Source organism: Corapipo altera, unplaced genomic scaffold (genome assembly GCF_003945725.1).
Source record: "Corapipo altera isolate COAL_440 unplaced genomic scaffold, ASM394572v1 0, whole genome shotgun sequence".
Classification (NCBI taxonomy): domain Eukaryota; kingdom Metazoa; phylum Chordata; class Aves; order Passeriformes; family Pipridae; genus Corapipo; species Corapipo altera.
The window spans coordinates 10,914,398-10,930,675 of NW_020884872.1; the positions used below are offsets into that span (position 1 = coordinate 10,914,398).

At 36.7% G+C, this 16,278-nt stretch overlaps 1 protein-coding gene across 3 annotated transcripts in view; it reads right to left on the minus strand.

Annotated features, from left to right (window-relative positions):
* Positions 1–16,278, minus strand: part of IL1RAPL1 (interleukin 1 receptor accessory protein like 1) — a 697,887-nt gene that overhangs the window by 14,876 nt on the left and 666,733 nt on the right. For all 3 annotated transcript variants that reach the window (XM_027636621.1, XM_027636637.1, XM_027636628.1), the window contains 2 exons: positions 13,674–13,819; positions 2,689–2,832 (listed from right to left, as the gene is read on the minus strand). In XM_027636621.1, coding sequence (XP_027492422.1) covers positions 2,689–2,832; positions 13,674–13,819 — 290 coding nt within the window. The remainder of the gene's footprint in view (positions 1–2,688; positions 2,833–13,673; positions 13,820–16,278) is intronic.

Here is a 16,278-nt window from a genome sequence, read left to right on the forward strand (position 1 = left end):
TAGGAAAGACAGGGAATTAACCATGAAAACAAAAAATGGGGCTTCAATTCCCATTCCCAGAACAGAGCTGCAGTGTTTGCAGGAGAGAGAAAAAAGTAGAAGGGGAGTCTAGTCCCTAGGATAAGGAAAAAAAAAAATAGTGAATTCAAAGCTGTAAATTAGAGAAATGAGGAATCAACAGCTGTGATCAATTGCTTAATCTGCAGTACCCCTACAGAAAGTAATAATTTCAGTTGAATTAGCTGTAAGGGTTAAACACTTTGTTTTCAAATACTTCTCACAACTTACCCATGCCTCCCACAGAAATGTGTGTTAGTTAGCCTGAGAAAAACTGATGTGTCTAAGGTTTGGAAAGGAAAGAGAAATTGTGATGAGATTTGACATCCTGAAGGGCTTGTTCTCTGATCAGGAAAGAAATGAAGCACTGAATTTTAAAAGAGATTTTCAATTGAAAATTTTAATTGGACCTCACCTTTAAAGTGTTTCAAATCCTCTCTGGGTACAATACAGTGCACGTAAAAGACGACTGTGATATTTTGATGTTTCCTTATCTACAGGCTGTCCTGAAGTATGACAGAACATGGTGTAAATTATGAATAGCATGTGGGCACTCTGCTGCTGCACCGCAGGAGATGTGGTTAGAATAAGATTTTAGAGTTCAGCATTTTGTGTCTGTCAATAACAAACTAAGCCAAAGGAAAAGATCTCAGTGCATTCTGCAATTTATTTCTACACAAGCATGGCTTCATTTCTTCAGGACATTTTCTCTCCATCCTCTTTCTTTTACACGACTGTAAGTGGAAGAGATGGAGTAAAACATCCAGCTGCAGTCACTTCATTGGTACAATGGGTTTTATCTATGTTGCTAGTACATTGAACACAGTAGAAGCTCAATGTTTTCATTAGTAATCTGTAAGTAGCATTTTTCTTCTTATATTGCCAAGGTTTAGCATCCAGTCTATCAGCGTTTGCATGGATCTTCTAAGGAGAATCCGTGCTTGACCTTCTATAATAGTGACCTTTGCTCAGAAGGATAAACTGAATGGATATTGGTTTTCTTTCTTTTGAATCACAGAATAGTATCCTTTACAGGTCACTTTTTTTTTTTTAAATGTTTAAAATGTGTGATTCAAGTATTGTTGTTCCCAGGTGACCAATGTTTGGGATGGGATAAGAGAGAGACTAGAGTATAACACCTGGTAGAGTAAGTTTGCAAATGAATTGGAATGATTTGAGATAAAGATAAATGACAGCTATAAAAGTAAGAATTACTGATACTGAGAGAGAAAACATTAAATTTCATCTATTAAAACTATTATTATTTTAAGTGTCTATTTCTGCATATGACTATTATTAAATTCACACAATTTATGCAAGCAAGCATGCCCATTTAAACTGGCAGCTGGTTTGTAGAGAGGAGTGGATCTCAGCTTCTGAAAAAAAAAAAAAAAGATAAAAAAGAAAGTGTCTGTCAAAATCCTCCATGACTCACAGTCCCTCTGGGCCTCAGTTTCCTTCTCTGTAAAATAAATAGAATAACCTGACTTTTTTTCCCCACTGAGCTGCTATATTAATGCATCTTTTTGTAAATCCTCTAGAAGGTTACAAAATGTTCTAATGTTCTTGGGCTTGTTGTTTTGAGCATTTTCTATTTTGAATGCTTGTGCATTTTTAGGTGGAAGGCAGAAATGGGTCATTCCCGAGTGAGTTTATTATGGAATTCTTCTCTTATATAAGGACTTGTATTTCTGCTGTTGCTCTTCTCCCTTATCAGTGACAGATTTGGCCATCACTTGTTTATCAGTACGTATTTATTTTTATATTTCACAGTGGCTTCTGCCTACAAGCAGTTACCTGGAACTGTAAAACAACTTTTATTAGTATTTCTGTAGAAACTAAGGTCCTGTCACCAAAGACATAGTGGTAGCACAAAACATCAGGAACTCTGACCTGAGAAATCAAAGCTAATTAATCAGAGCCTCCAGTTCAACCCAGTTAGCTGTTCGCTGTTCTCCAGAAATTTTGATTAGTAAGGCTAGAGGTAAATAAGACCTTTTTCTTCAGTGCTTAAAAAGAGAAGAAAAGAAAATGCATGTATAGGTTTGACAGAGCTGGGGTATACATTGAGGATTACTTTTGTTTAGTCTGGGTGTCCTTGAATCACAGAACAACTTTAATGACCATTAGCAGCTCTCTCAGCGATTAAGTAAATGAACTCAAGAACAAGAACTGCTGGGTACATTCCCAAACACTCAGTACAGTTTATTGAAACTGATCAGTTTAAACAAGCAGTAAATTGAGATTCACTTCAGCCTCTACCTCTTTGTTGAATACAATTAGGGAGGACACTCCCTAGCTCATGCAGAAATGAAGCTGGCTTTCAGTACCGACAGAAAGTGAAAGTCTTTAATTCATCAATGCTGGTAGTTTACATTCAGTGTTGGAAATAAGAATTGAAAAGACATGGATGTCTTTTGGAGCTCCAGAGAGCAGCATGTACAGCTCAGCAGTTATTGAGCTTATGTGGTGTATGAGGAAAGTGTATTCAAGTCAGTGCCTAACGCAGGGAGAAATAAAAATTGCAGTTGTTACCACATCTTGAACTGAAATGAAATCTGGGCCTTGGTGGAGAGAAATAAAAGACAAGAATTCTTAGAAAGTAAAAAACATACTAAGAAGCTGCCTTACCTCCATCTAGTTCTTCAGCTCCAAAATGATTCCTGTAGAAGAGCATAATCTCTATCTTGTAACACTTGTAGATAGTCACTAAACAAACAAGCAGCAGCAGAATAGCACCAAGCCCACCAGCAAGCTCAACTGTGTACATCAGCTCTGCAAAGAATTACAAAATGCAGTAACAACCACATTCCAAACCACAGAAAGATTAGCAGCAGACCTCACGCTTCTGTTAAACATTAAAATAAAATAATGAATGATGGGTCATTTATGAATTTATTTCATTGTAGGGCCCTTTAAGAAATACATAATAGTATTTTTTTGTTTTTTTCTTCTCTAAACTGTTTTTTGTCTGAAAATTGCTGGGCAGGTATGTGTGTGTATGAATATGTGCATATACATGATACGTTTGATAACTCTTCCTTTTCTCTTTCTGTAGATAGTTCACAGTTTGCTTTACACAGATAAATGTTGATGTTTGACTTACAATGGCATTAGATGTGAATATTTCCTTTTTAGGGACTATAATGCAAAACCAGCTTCTCCCTTATTCCACATACAAATAGGATGAATTTTAGTCTACTGGACAAGACCGCACTATGGCTTTGATTATTTTTTCCCAAATAAATATAAAAATATCAAACCCCAAAAAACTCGAGACATGTGAAGACAAATTACCCAAGGAACCCTGCAGCTCTACATCTCAGTTATATGTTCACATCTTTAACACAGTTTCCTAGAGGTTTACAGTTCCCCCAGTGGGCTTAGCTTATGTGTAGTCACAGCAAACCCTCTTGATTAGTCTGTTCCGACATTCCCACTCAGCCTAACGCACTGGTGTCTGTGCTGCAGTCTGCTCACATGATGGATTGGGGTCACCACCATGTAGCTGCATTCCTGAGGTGGGGGACTCAGGTCAAATGTAGTCAAAACCTGTCTACTAACAGTAGTGGAGCCACTTATCAAGGCAAAAGTAATATGCCATCATGGACTTTCGTCTCCCTTATTTTAAGTGTTGCACATTCAAGAAAGCTCACAGAGCTGTGTGGTTTCCATCTTGTTGATAGTTTTCATTTGCTCATTGGCTGAAAATTGGCAATGTTAAGAAAGAAGGGTGGGAGAAGAAGGAGAGTTACAAACAATTTCTTACTTTGAAATGAGCAATAGGTGGCAAATGTTAAGGCTTTCCATACTTTTCCAAATCACTCAGTTTTGAGGAATTAAAAAAATCAAATCTTGGAAATCTAAGATGCAGAGTTTGCTTCATAAAAAAAAAAATCCATGCTGGAGCAAGATCAGTTCTGTGTTATTTTCACAGTATTCTCTTCCAGTGGGCAGTTTCTGTCTGAGTGAAGCAGGGTAGCCAGAACTAACCTTTTTTTTTTAATGTGTGTGTGGTTGTGCAGATATGATAATCCAGCACAATGCAATTCAATTAGAGAAATAAAAGGTTAGAGGAGAAAGTGACAATTCCATTTATTTTGACAGCGTCTACTGAGAATCACACACTTTTTTTTTTTACTATTTTGAGGCAACTGTAAGAAGATTTCATTACTCTCTAGAAGACACTAAAAATGTAATAAAATAAAAAGGCATTTATATTCCATGTCATTCTCTCTCAAACTGTGCTGGAAACTCCTTTGTGTTAGATATTTTTAAGACTGACATGGTTATTTCAGACTTCAATACTTTTCTGGTCCAGAGAGGGGAATGTTATTAAAAATACCCATAAAAATTGTTTGCATAGACAAGTAATACAATATTTTAGAATATAAATGGAAATGGAAATTACTCTGCACTGACTTACTATACTCTGTTTATCATTTCGTACTACAGGTGATGCAGCTGTTCAATGGTAACTAGAAGAAAGGTTTTAATATATCAGGTTCCTAGGCACAAAATTCTCTATTTATATGCCTGCTATTATGACTCATTAAAGGGAAAGAAAAACTTTACTACTGGAAAACGGAAGTTTTTCCTAAACTAATGATTCTGAGATTAGATGAAAAAAAAAATAACTGCCAGTAGTCATCTGCTGTCTGTCACTGTGCATGAAATCAGACTAATGCACTGCATCACTTTTGCCATCAGTCCTCTTAGTTATCTCTTCCCTCATAAAATAAGATTATGCCTATATGCTTCCTTCAGTAAAATTTATGTGAAGCCACACGAAGCTGTCCTTAATTAGGCAATCAAAGCAAACAACAAAATTCTCTAACTCGGCCTGAAACGTACTAGCAATTACCTTTTCATGTGCTGCTGCTGAGCCCATTGTGATTGCTTCTGAGGACAAGGATGAAGTGGTTCTTTCTTAAACAGATTTTTTTCTGAAGTAGGTTTCATGGTCTATTGATCTAACATAGCAAGCTATTTTTTTCCTCTGTGCTGGACAACATCTTTCAGCACATGTTCTTTCCCTGTCTTGGGTGCTGTTAGTCAGGGTTTGGAGGCAGAGAGGGTAGTGGTTAGCCCAGCAGACTTCTGCATCCTTACACCCAGCCCTGCAGATGCCTGAGCCAACCCCCAAAGTGCTGGAAGTGGGACAACTACATCTCTGCAGCACTGTGGAAGGCAGGATGGAATTGGCCTGAGCACAGTGTCATGCTAAATTGATTGTTTTCAGGCCTTGAGTTTGTGTTTCTGCAGGATGCTAAACCGTGCCCTAAGGGCCCACTTGCTGGCTCTAATCTGCCGCAGGGATTTTGGGAACAGTGTTACCCCATGATGAGCTGAACTCAAGGTGTGAGAAGCAGAATGCTCAGTCTTGCCTCTGCTGTCGGTCCCTCAGGTGACTGAAGCCATTTCACATTTCTTTGCCTCGGTTTTACCAATGTGAATTGGGGAAGGTGCTCTGGCTCCTTCCTAGGAGAGGTTATTCCTGAAAGGTGCTCTGTGAATGCCAGGGGTGTTGATGATGTGTATGTCAACAATTTCAGCAGTGATGTAGTGACTGTTAAAGCTGAATTAAGTGTAGCAGCAAGGTTAGAGTGTATGGTGTAAAATTTTTTTCTGCTGCTTTATTCTGCCTTTTTCATTCCAATTTGAGCACCCAGTTGCTGCAGCAGGCATTATACTCCCTTTCAAGTGTGATCTGTTTTTCCTGCTGAAATTCAAGTTTGCTGTAGTGGCTATATACTAAAAAGATTCAATTTCAGCACAATTCCACATCAGAAGGGAGAGACAAAAAATGAAAATTTAGCCTCTGTGTTGTGTTGCTCAAATTACAGACCTGGTCCTCCTTAAGTAGGTGAGACTGAACGTAGAAAATAGTAGAGGAAAATTGCTTGGCTAACCCTTAGGGGAACAGACATTCTGTTAAACACAAAAAACGAGTTGCCAGAAAGTTACATCCAGAAGCACAGCAATCATTTAGTTACAGGCAATTAACAATAGTCCTCCAGTAGCACAGGAGCAGTTCTATTCCAAGGGAAAACACATTGATTACTGCAGTAGTAGTAGATTGTTTTCTGAATAAATAGCTTCAATTTAAAACAAGATTTGTTACAAGCATTTTGACCAATGGCTACATTATTTACACTTAGCAGGAGGATTTGCCCAAGGAACCCGATGAAAAAGACAGCTAATTAAAACAAAGCACGTGTCCTCTCCAAATATCTAGCATGATATGATTGGTAATAAATAAATATACTCATTTTATACTTTTATAATTACTGGGCACATTTGTAATATATATCTTTGATCTTCACCTGGCTCTAATATTTGATAAACTTTCTTTCCCTGGGTCATGCAGGTAATTCACTTACCGTAGCTGGAGTTGTAATAAGAAAGTAAATAAAATGTTCTGTCAAATATTCATATCTTTTGACTTATATGACATGCTTCAGGACTTTACATTAAATGATCTCTGATAATTTGAAATTAATTTTATTCATTAATTAGTCCCCACAGCTGAGCTACTAAGAAAAATAATTATATTTCAAACATTCTTTTTTTTTTTGTGATATATAACTCTTCAAGGACATGTGATTTATAGCTGTGCATTCAGTTTCTGAGCCTTTTTCAAAATCCAATTACAGTCTATCTAAGGTTTCAATTTTGCAATCACTTACACAGATTGCTCAACTTCATGGACTATAAGTAATACCTCTGAAGTCAACGGGACTATTAACACAGTTTCAGGTTAGCACATAAATAAATCTTTGCAACTTTGTGGCCTAAACTGATTTCTGTTCTCTACTTGTCTTTGATGATTTAACTCACAGAGATATGCTTTGTTTAGAGGCAATTTTCAGTTTGTTTAGATACACTTTCATAGACTTCAATTATTAAAGGAAATGTAGAGATAATGAATATAATTTGGAAGGGGAGCAGGGGCTGATATGCTGTTACATACAACTTTGGTTATGAATGGGTGTGTTTCTTCTAAAGAAGGAAGGTGGTTAACACAGGAATACTTGACTGAGTGTCATTTCAGACATCAGCAGTAAAGACTAGGCAGAATTTAGGTTAGGAACAAAGAAACAAGTACAGCTTTAAAATGGAGAAGTATGTGCATTTTTTCCTTTTCTTTTTTTTTTTCCCCCTCCTTTTTAGTACAGTATTCGTTATGGCATTGCTGTAAAACAAATTACCTTCCCAAAGCTGAGTATATGGAAACACAGCTTTATACAGTGTATGCATATCCAATATGCATACTGCATATATATAAAATCTAGTCAATACTTTTTAGGATTTTTGTTTGTTTCAAATTGCCAAACAAAGTCTGTTTTTGCTTAGGGTACCTGGATGGCCTTATGAGTACTGTTGTGAATAATTACAGATGGATATTGTAGGACAATAATATTTCTGATAACAGTAGAAAAATACTTGGGCTATTCATTAGCTTGATTATGAAATAATTTCTTAGCACAAAGTATATACCTTCTGTCAGTACAGGCTATGTGTGCCTGTAGATGTCTGCAAAGTTCACTGAAGCTAGCTAAATTTAGTTGTGGTTTTCAATATCATTTTCAACGCAGTAGTTTCATTTTATTTATTAGAGCTATTGAGACTGAGTTATCTTGTATTATTTTTTTGTATCAATAAATAATATATATTCCTGATTTGTGCATGAAAAAGAGCTGGTCAGGTTTAGGATTATATATACATATGCATATATGTGTGCAAATGCAAGACAGGGGTCTTGCTAAGCTACTCGTTAGTATGGCAGGCAGGATATCTGAGCCTTTCTGCTGTTGGATTTCCAGTGTTATTAGAAGAGAGCTGGTAAATTGTTATAATAGAAGTATATTCTTACTGATGACATTTTTATTTCTTCTGAGAAGTGCGGGATACCTGTTCCCAGTAGGAGAATAATTACACTGATTATCTCCAACAGTATGTTAGCTCAAAAGAGGATAAGGTTGGAAAAAATATAGTTGAAAGTAAAATGAAGTTTACTACATTTAAATACATAACACTGCATTTTAAAGGCAGTTTATAACATAGGTTGAAGGAAAGAAGTGTCATGGTGTGGAACTGCAGTAATCTCTGGTTAATAAATTGTGTATGATAAAACCTTCCTGATTAAAAGAGCTTCTATTTGCTTATTGAGCTACAAAAATCAGACAGCCCACACAATTACCTTTTTTAGATCTTCTGAAATAAATTAATGTAAAAAGCACTTGGAGCTGCTAAAAATGTGGGGAAAAAACTGACTATCGAGTTCCGAGGATGTAAGATCGTAAAACGTACTGTTTACATTTTTTTCTGAGGATAGCATTAATGAATAATTTAACTCTGCATGGGTTATGGGAACAATCTGTGACATTTTATTCTAAAATATTTTCGTCCTTGCCAATCAAGGTTACAATTGCACTTAGATGTTACGTAAAGAGAAGAACTGTGATAAAAGTGGTACAGAAGTTGTTTTAAAAAGGAATCTGTTAAACAAACCAACTTGTTTGACAGATTGTCAGAAGTAAGATTCGTCAGAGGAAAGTTAGATTTAGGAACATGCTGAGTAATCTTACTAACCTTCTTACTGAAGTTGTCTTAGTACAATTTTCTATGAGATGAGAAAAACCTTACTGATTAAGACAATGGTCTTATGAAGAGTTTCTGTCAGGCAGAGGTCTCTAGTATTCTACTTCCTTGACTGATTTTAGATGAGATTGAGTGTAGAAAGAGCAGTCACTTTTGGTTAGATTTGGGACAGAAGGGAGCTGATATTTGGCTTTTGGCCCTACGTCATGAACCTCTTGAGTGAACAAACCTTTGCACTGCTGAGCACAGTGACAACCCAAAGACTTCTTCAATGGACATAGGTGGATGAAAAATCAATTTCCATCAAGTCCAATCCAATTTCAATTCCATTTCTAAAAGCCGTTGAGGATCTCAGAAAAGCTTTTCCTGCAGTGTAGAATGAAAACTGAATGCTTTATACACTGGAAGATATACATGTGTAAGGTTTAACTGACCAAGTGGATCAGAGCTCTACAACAGTTTTGCTTGCATTGAGATTTGCTGCAATGGTCAACGAATTAGGACCAAGTAACAGAAGCTGAAATATAAGACTCATTCCTCTCATATTTCACGTGTTGAGTTTCTATGCAGAAATTTCAGTAGCATTGTAAAGCTTTGTGGTAAAGGGAGAAATAACACCTGCAGTTTCTTTGTAGAGGTTAGAAAAGAACCAGTTTCTTTTCTCTTTTAAGTCTTGTCACTCATCACTGTGTGAAATCATGTCCTAGTGATTGAAAATGCTCATGAGATCAAAAACTTAACACATTCAAGTCTTTAAGTAATAAACCAGATTTACACTATTATGTGAATGACACTGTAATTTAAGGTGCTTGTCAGTAATTCAGTATCATTAATAACCAGAGAACTCAGAATTACTTTCTATTCAGAATTTGTCATTATATTGTACAGGAAATATTAATATGATGTTTATGCACTAATAAGTGGTGAGTTTAAAGTATGCTTACCTACTTGTTTCCTCAATACGCATTCCATCTACGAAATATTAACTTCTATATTTTTCAAACATATATTCTCATGGGCAATTTCAAACAGATTAAATCTCTTTATCTAAACAATATATATCAGTGAAAATATGAGGGTTTTTGTCCTGATAGGAAAAAACCCCTGATTTTAACTATTCTTCATTATCTCATAGTCAACAAAATCCATATATGTCCATTGAGAACACCTATGACAGAGGAAAACAAATCAAAAATACAAAAGAAGCCCAGGATAGGAAATCAGATAATACTGTGAAAATGGGAAGAAATAGTAGTAGATTCTTTGAAAAAATGCATAAAAGTATGTTACCTGCTCTTAGTTCTGGTGTCTGTCCCAGGAAAAATACATGTATATTTCTAAGCTTTTAAAATAATATCAATACCATTTCAAGAATAATGACAAAATAATATTTGACATTATTTTGCTTTAGAGTTCTGCTTACTGACATGCAGAGAAGAATTTCCAGAAAATAATCACGTAATTAGATAATATTCTGTATTTACAACACACTCTATGATGAGACTATGAGGACGGTGACCCAGCATGAAAGACATACTTGTCAGTACATAAAAATGTAGAAGAGCATTCTTTTTCCTTATGCATTGCATTTTTATCTACTACATTGATAGACTATGGGTTTTTCTTCTTTAATTGAAAAAAAAAATAGAATTATAGTGTGTGATCCACCTCATCTCATTTTCAATATGTAGTCTGTTATTAATAAATTTGTGCTTAGCTGCTGTCAGTATCACTCTAAAAATTAATTTCTAGAAGGTTCCCCTACCTGGATGAAGATTAGCCTGTAACTGCTACAGATGATCGATGGTAGCTATCACCAGTAAGTAACAAAATCAGCCTTAGATTATAACAAGTAGATTTTTTTTTTCTTAGACAAAAGAGAAAAAAACTTGATTATTGTAAAGGTGAAACGGATTTGGTCAAAAGCTGGAGGAAAGGAATGAGAGTTAAATCTCCTGAGTTCTGATCCCTCTCTTTTTCTGATTATCTGTTGGACAAATTTTGTAGGAATGAACAAGAAAAGGAAACAACATTGTCATTGTCATGCTTAAAATGCTCTACTGCCTTTAGCTTCGAGTTAAATGCTCCCCATGCACAGCATCTGAGGAAATTTAGGAGTCTAAAAATGGTTAGCTGGCAGCAGAAAAACATAGATCATAGGTTTTCTCTACTTGCATCAGAAAACAAAAGAAGCTCAGGAGAAAATAAGGGCTCAGCTCCCCGAGATGCAGAGCACCGGTGTCCACACTAGAGGGAGGTACGAGGCGTCCCAGCCTTCTCCCACTGCCGGATGCTGAAACGAGGTTCAGTTTTCCTGCACAAGTGGTGTTGGAATTGGGTGCAGTATGTTCTGCTCCCTTCCTGAAATTAATTGATTTCGGGAAAGGAGAAGCTCTGGCTATCCATTCCAGTGCCATGTCAGGGAAAGAGCAGAAGCCCCCTCTCCCCGTCTGAATGTGCCAGACACTGGTTTGTGATAGGGACCACCATTTGATCGATCCTGCTTGTGGTTTCTGTGAGGAGAGTGTTCCTGCTGGGCTGACGAGTGGGAAGATTAAGGAAGATGCATCCAGGGTTTTGCTAGTGAGTTAGACTCTGGACTTCTTGCCCTTTCAGGGCCTGTTAATTGTAGGTATTTCTAAAATGTCCCCCTGGACTTTTAAGTTTACAGAGGCTATACTGACCAGGTTGAAGCAGCAGTTGCAAGGGTGTTTGAAAGGCTTAAACTTTATACCTGAATCCCCACTGCAGTGTTTAGCCCTAAATACCTCTTTTCCCAGGAACGCTCTTTGTTCAGTAGCAGATCTTTCTGCTTTGCTGTCCCTTCTGATCCTGGTGCTAATGTTCCACAGAGGAAGTTTAAGAAGGGATTATAATTTCTTTTTCAGGTATGCAGTGAACATTCCAAATTCAGCACCTTTGTTGACTTATACTGCTGGAAAAAAAAGATCACTAACTAGAAAACCAGCCAAAACTAATACTCTGCAAATGTCTTAGTGTTCAGGAAGCAAATTTTCCTAATTGTTAGGTCCCAATTGTTCTAAGTCAGTCAAATAATCAGAAATTAATAAACAGCTAACTCATTCCTAGCAGAGACTAAATATGGATCTAAACAAGGAAACCTAAACCGAAAGGTTGTCATGGTGATATACAGAAGACTAAGCCAGCAGTGTAAAGCTTCTCTTCCTAGGAGACCTCAGAGACTAGCTCAAATTTTTATCTGTCATGCTTAATTTATCATTTCACTGAAACAGTTGTCAACATGCAAAATGTGTAGAAGGCTTGTATCAGGTACATTTTGTTTTTTGAGGGCACAACAGACTGTGCTTCCAAATCAATTTCAGATTCAGCTTTACTTAAAGAGGAAAAAATATTTTGGGGAGTTTTTTTGCTGTTTTTATCATTTTACTATTCATAAGGGCAATTAAATATTGAGATTATTTCCTCTGAAGTATGTCATCATGAGGCCACATACTGTGGTGTGTTTGACTTACTGAGTTTTACAAAAAAGGAAACAAGGAAAGCAGACTCTTTCAAAATTCATACCTACACTGTTATATTAAAAATCTGGTGGTCGCAGAACAGAAAAAAAGTATATGTTGTCAGTGTTGCAGCTACTGCTTTTATGGAAGAGAAAATAAGTACTCATCATGTCAATTAAGTATTGGTTTTAAAGTAATTTAAAGACTTAAAAAGCCTTTAAAATAATTAAGCCTTAAAAATTCTTTATTTTTGGTGTCTCATCAACTAATTTAATTATTAAGGACAAGCCATTGGATTTCAGTGGTGTTTTGGGTTAAGATCTTGCTCCAGCTTCAAATATCTCTGAATGAGGAATATATGACTACTAACTGGTATATTGTTGAGGTTCAATTACTTAATACATTAGTTTCTTATCTCAGTGAATTCAAGAAAATGTGGCAAATGCCAGGCTAAGCAGAACATCTGGTTTTTCACATCTGCATCTTTTAAGAAGCAATGACAAGTTCAGAAAAATGGCTACAAAATAGTTCTATTCAATTAATTGGAGGTACATAATATGTTTAAATAATTTGGTCACACTATCTTGATTTGTGGTTTCCTTCTAAACTTAGACAGACTTTTCATGCTACGAAAGTAAATTTAGGGAAGACATCACCGCTCTGACATAAATTGAGATGGCAAAAGTACTTCAGCACCACAATAAGAACCTGGTTTGCTCACCTTTACAAGCAATCTAAAAAAAAGCACAGTAATGACAGCAAAGTGCACACACTGCTCCTGCTCATTCTTTGCTCTCTTAGGCCAGCGGGATGCTGCTTGAGGGTGGGGAGTGTCAATCCCAGGCATGTGGAGCACCCTCTGAGAGGTAAAGTGGACAAAATGGGTCTGGGAGCCTTGATTTGCAAGAGATTCTCCATCTCTCTGTAATCATCTCTGTGGGAGATGGCTGTGGCTATTAGACAGGGTGGAATCATGGGATGTGAGTGGTGAGGAGAAACAGGAAGGTCCTCAGAAGTTTTTGTCATGATGTTTCACTTCAGAAATGTTGATGTCAAACAAAAGTGTTAGAAGGAAAATGTCCACAGTTAGGCAATGAAGGAACACAGTTAGGCAATGAAGGAACTCTCCTGGCATGGGGTTTAGGTGGCATTTCTGATAAAAGTGGGATGTATTTTTTCTGGTTTTTCAAATAATTGATTTTATTTCTTACAGAAAATTATTGCAGTTGTATTAGCTGTTGTTTCCTACTATTTTTCTCTATTGAGCCTTTATTAAGTTCAAAACTAAGGAATTATTAAATGCATCTTTTATAGAGATATAATTAAAAGGTGTTACTGTATTTTTTCCAGTGGCATCCATAATTAACAACATCCTTTCTGTTTTGTTTTTCAAGCTGCACAAATTCCTAGGGGAAAAAATAATTGACTATTGGTTCTTAAGAAGCCAAAATTCATGCTTGCATCAGAAAGAAGCTCTGTAAAAAATGGATCTACATTTTACCATTTCATGGAGAAAAGCTACATATTTACCCCTTTTGTGTAGAAGAATGCTGGCATGCCGGCGCCCATTTCCATTCTCGACGTAGCATGAATAATTCCCCAGGTCTGCCTCTTCAACAGAGTCAAGAATCAATGAGATGGAAACCTCCTGCTCCCCAAGATGTTCCTTGAGAACCCTGAGAAAAAAACCCAACCATCATTGCTATTCCGCTTGTCATAGTGGAGCACTGGATAATCATGACATAATAATGCTGCTTACAACTTACAGCTCTCTGGCTTCAAACTTGGCTATGGTTTGGTGCAATCTTAAACAAATTTTGTCATGCCCTTTTCTTCCTCACTTCTAATGAGGAGGATTGGTTCTGTAAATGTTAATGAGAGCTTCAGTTCATTGTCTTCTTTAAACAGAATGATACGCACACTGATAATATGTCATTGCACACTCTGATGGAGACCCTGATCCATGAAGTCTTTGAATGTTAGAAGAGAGAAAAGGGAAAACTCTTGTTTTGGGGTTTAGAGTCACACTAGGAGTCTGGGCCAAACACAATATGTGTGCTTTTTCTGAGGCTTTTCAACATGCCACTCAGAAACAATATGTTCATGCCATGGTCTGAGAGATTATTTCTAGAATGCAGTATAAGATTTGATTATGTATTATAAAACAGTAGAAAGAGCTGGTGTGCCAGATGCCTTTAGTTCATAGAGATGGTAAGTAAAAGACTTCCTGTGTAAGACTCCACCTGTCTTCACATTACTTTCTTTCCTTCTTAACAAGACCCTCAGTGGTTTTAGGAACCCAGGAAAGCAAATGACAAATTATTCCAGGCTGCTCCCTCATGTCACACCTGATGTAAGAAGTGGAAACCAGCCTTTCTGCTCCTCCCTCCACAAAACAAGACAGAGTTGTTTTCACCTTTATGTTAGTCATCAGAAAGCCAAGTCACAGGCAGAAGGGCTTGGGAAAAGCTTTAGATGCAAAATATAACTGATCTGAGTGTCACATGCCATTTAGTGTATTGGTCTTGACCTCGAAATACACAGGGGTGAAATATGTTTCCATTTTGCCTGTATCTGGCAATGACGACCTTGAGTATCAAGGTGGTTTTCTTGATTTTTGTTAAAGGGAATGTTTCTGTTACTTTGGTTACACTGAAGAATTCCAATGTTTAGCTGAAAGTGAGCCTGACTTCACCTCTTTTGTTGACACTGTAAATATCCATGTAAGAAGTAAAGTAAAATAGGCTAATTTTGTTCTCTTATAGACAATCGCTATAGATAACACATCCATGATTTCTTAGTTTCCTTTGTAATACACTGTCTCAGTTTTCTGGGATAGAGTTAGTTTTTTTCTCAGTAGCTGGTACAGCATATTGTTTTGAATTCAGTATGAGAATAATGTTGATTACACACCAATGTTTTAGTTCTTGCTGAGCAGTGCTTACCCTAAGTCAAGGACTTTTCAGTGTATCACGCTCTGCTAGTGAGCAGATGCACAAAAAGTTTTGAGGGTACATAGCCAGGACAAGTGATCAGAATTGGGAAAAGGGTTATTCCATACAGTAGGATGCCATGCCCAGTATATGAACTGGAAGTAGTTGACCAGGAACCGTGGATCACTGCCTGGGGACAGGCTGGGCATTGATCAGTGGGTGGTAAGCAATTATATTGTCTTTCTTGGGTTTTATTCATCTATCTCCCATTTTCATTACAATTATTATTAGTAATATATGTTTATTATTACAATTAATATAATTGATATTATTATAATCCTTTATTTTGTCTCAATTTTTAAACTGTTCTTATCTCAACCCACAAGTTTTACTTTTATTCTGATTCTTCTCCCCACCCAAGGGGGATAAGAGGGGAGTGAGTGAGCTGCTGTGTGGTGCTTAGTTGCTGTCTAAGGTTAAACCATGACATGCATATTTAGATGTGCCTTTATTTCTGGGTTTATCCATGATGAACTCAGTGATATACACACATAGAGAATTATAAATAAAAAAGGAATCCCTTCAGATAGGAGCAGATGCTTCATATTGGATAGGAGTTGGTATGCCATGTCAAACACGCAATTCTCAACACAAACCCACTTTTTTCCTTAATTTTCAAATGAGGCAGCACTTCTAGGAGCAGTAGAAGTACAAGACACAAATGCCAGTATTTCAGCAGATATAAGCAGCCCACATAACAGGATGCTTGGCTCTCACAGGCCAGATAACATCCCTGAAAAATCAGGTTTTTTTCTCAAAGAAAATAAATCAAAATATTCCAAAAGGGAAGTCAGACTTTGGCATTCCTTTAAGGCTCTATGTTTCAAATTGCCGTTTTGAGCTGTTTTTCTTGATGTATTTATTTTTCTTTATTTCATCTTACTAAGTGTCTTAACGGTTGTTATTGTGCACTGCCACAGTTTGAAAAAGCCACTATGTAAATTCCAGTTGGTCAACACTACAACACTTTTTGGGCAGCTATTCTGCTTTTACAGCTCTCTAATATCAGATATGGCTGAGTAGTGCATTTTTCTGTTCCTTACTTATGGAGACGAAAAGATAAAATATGGATGTTGCAAAAAGGGATCAGACCCAAAGTGCTCCTGAGTTAGTCTGTGATAAAAAGTATTACATTAAGTATC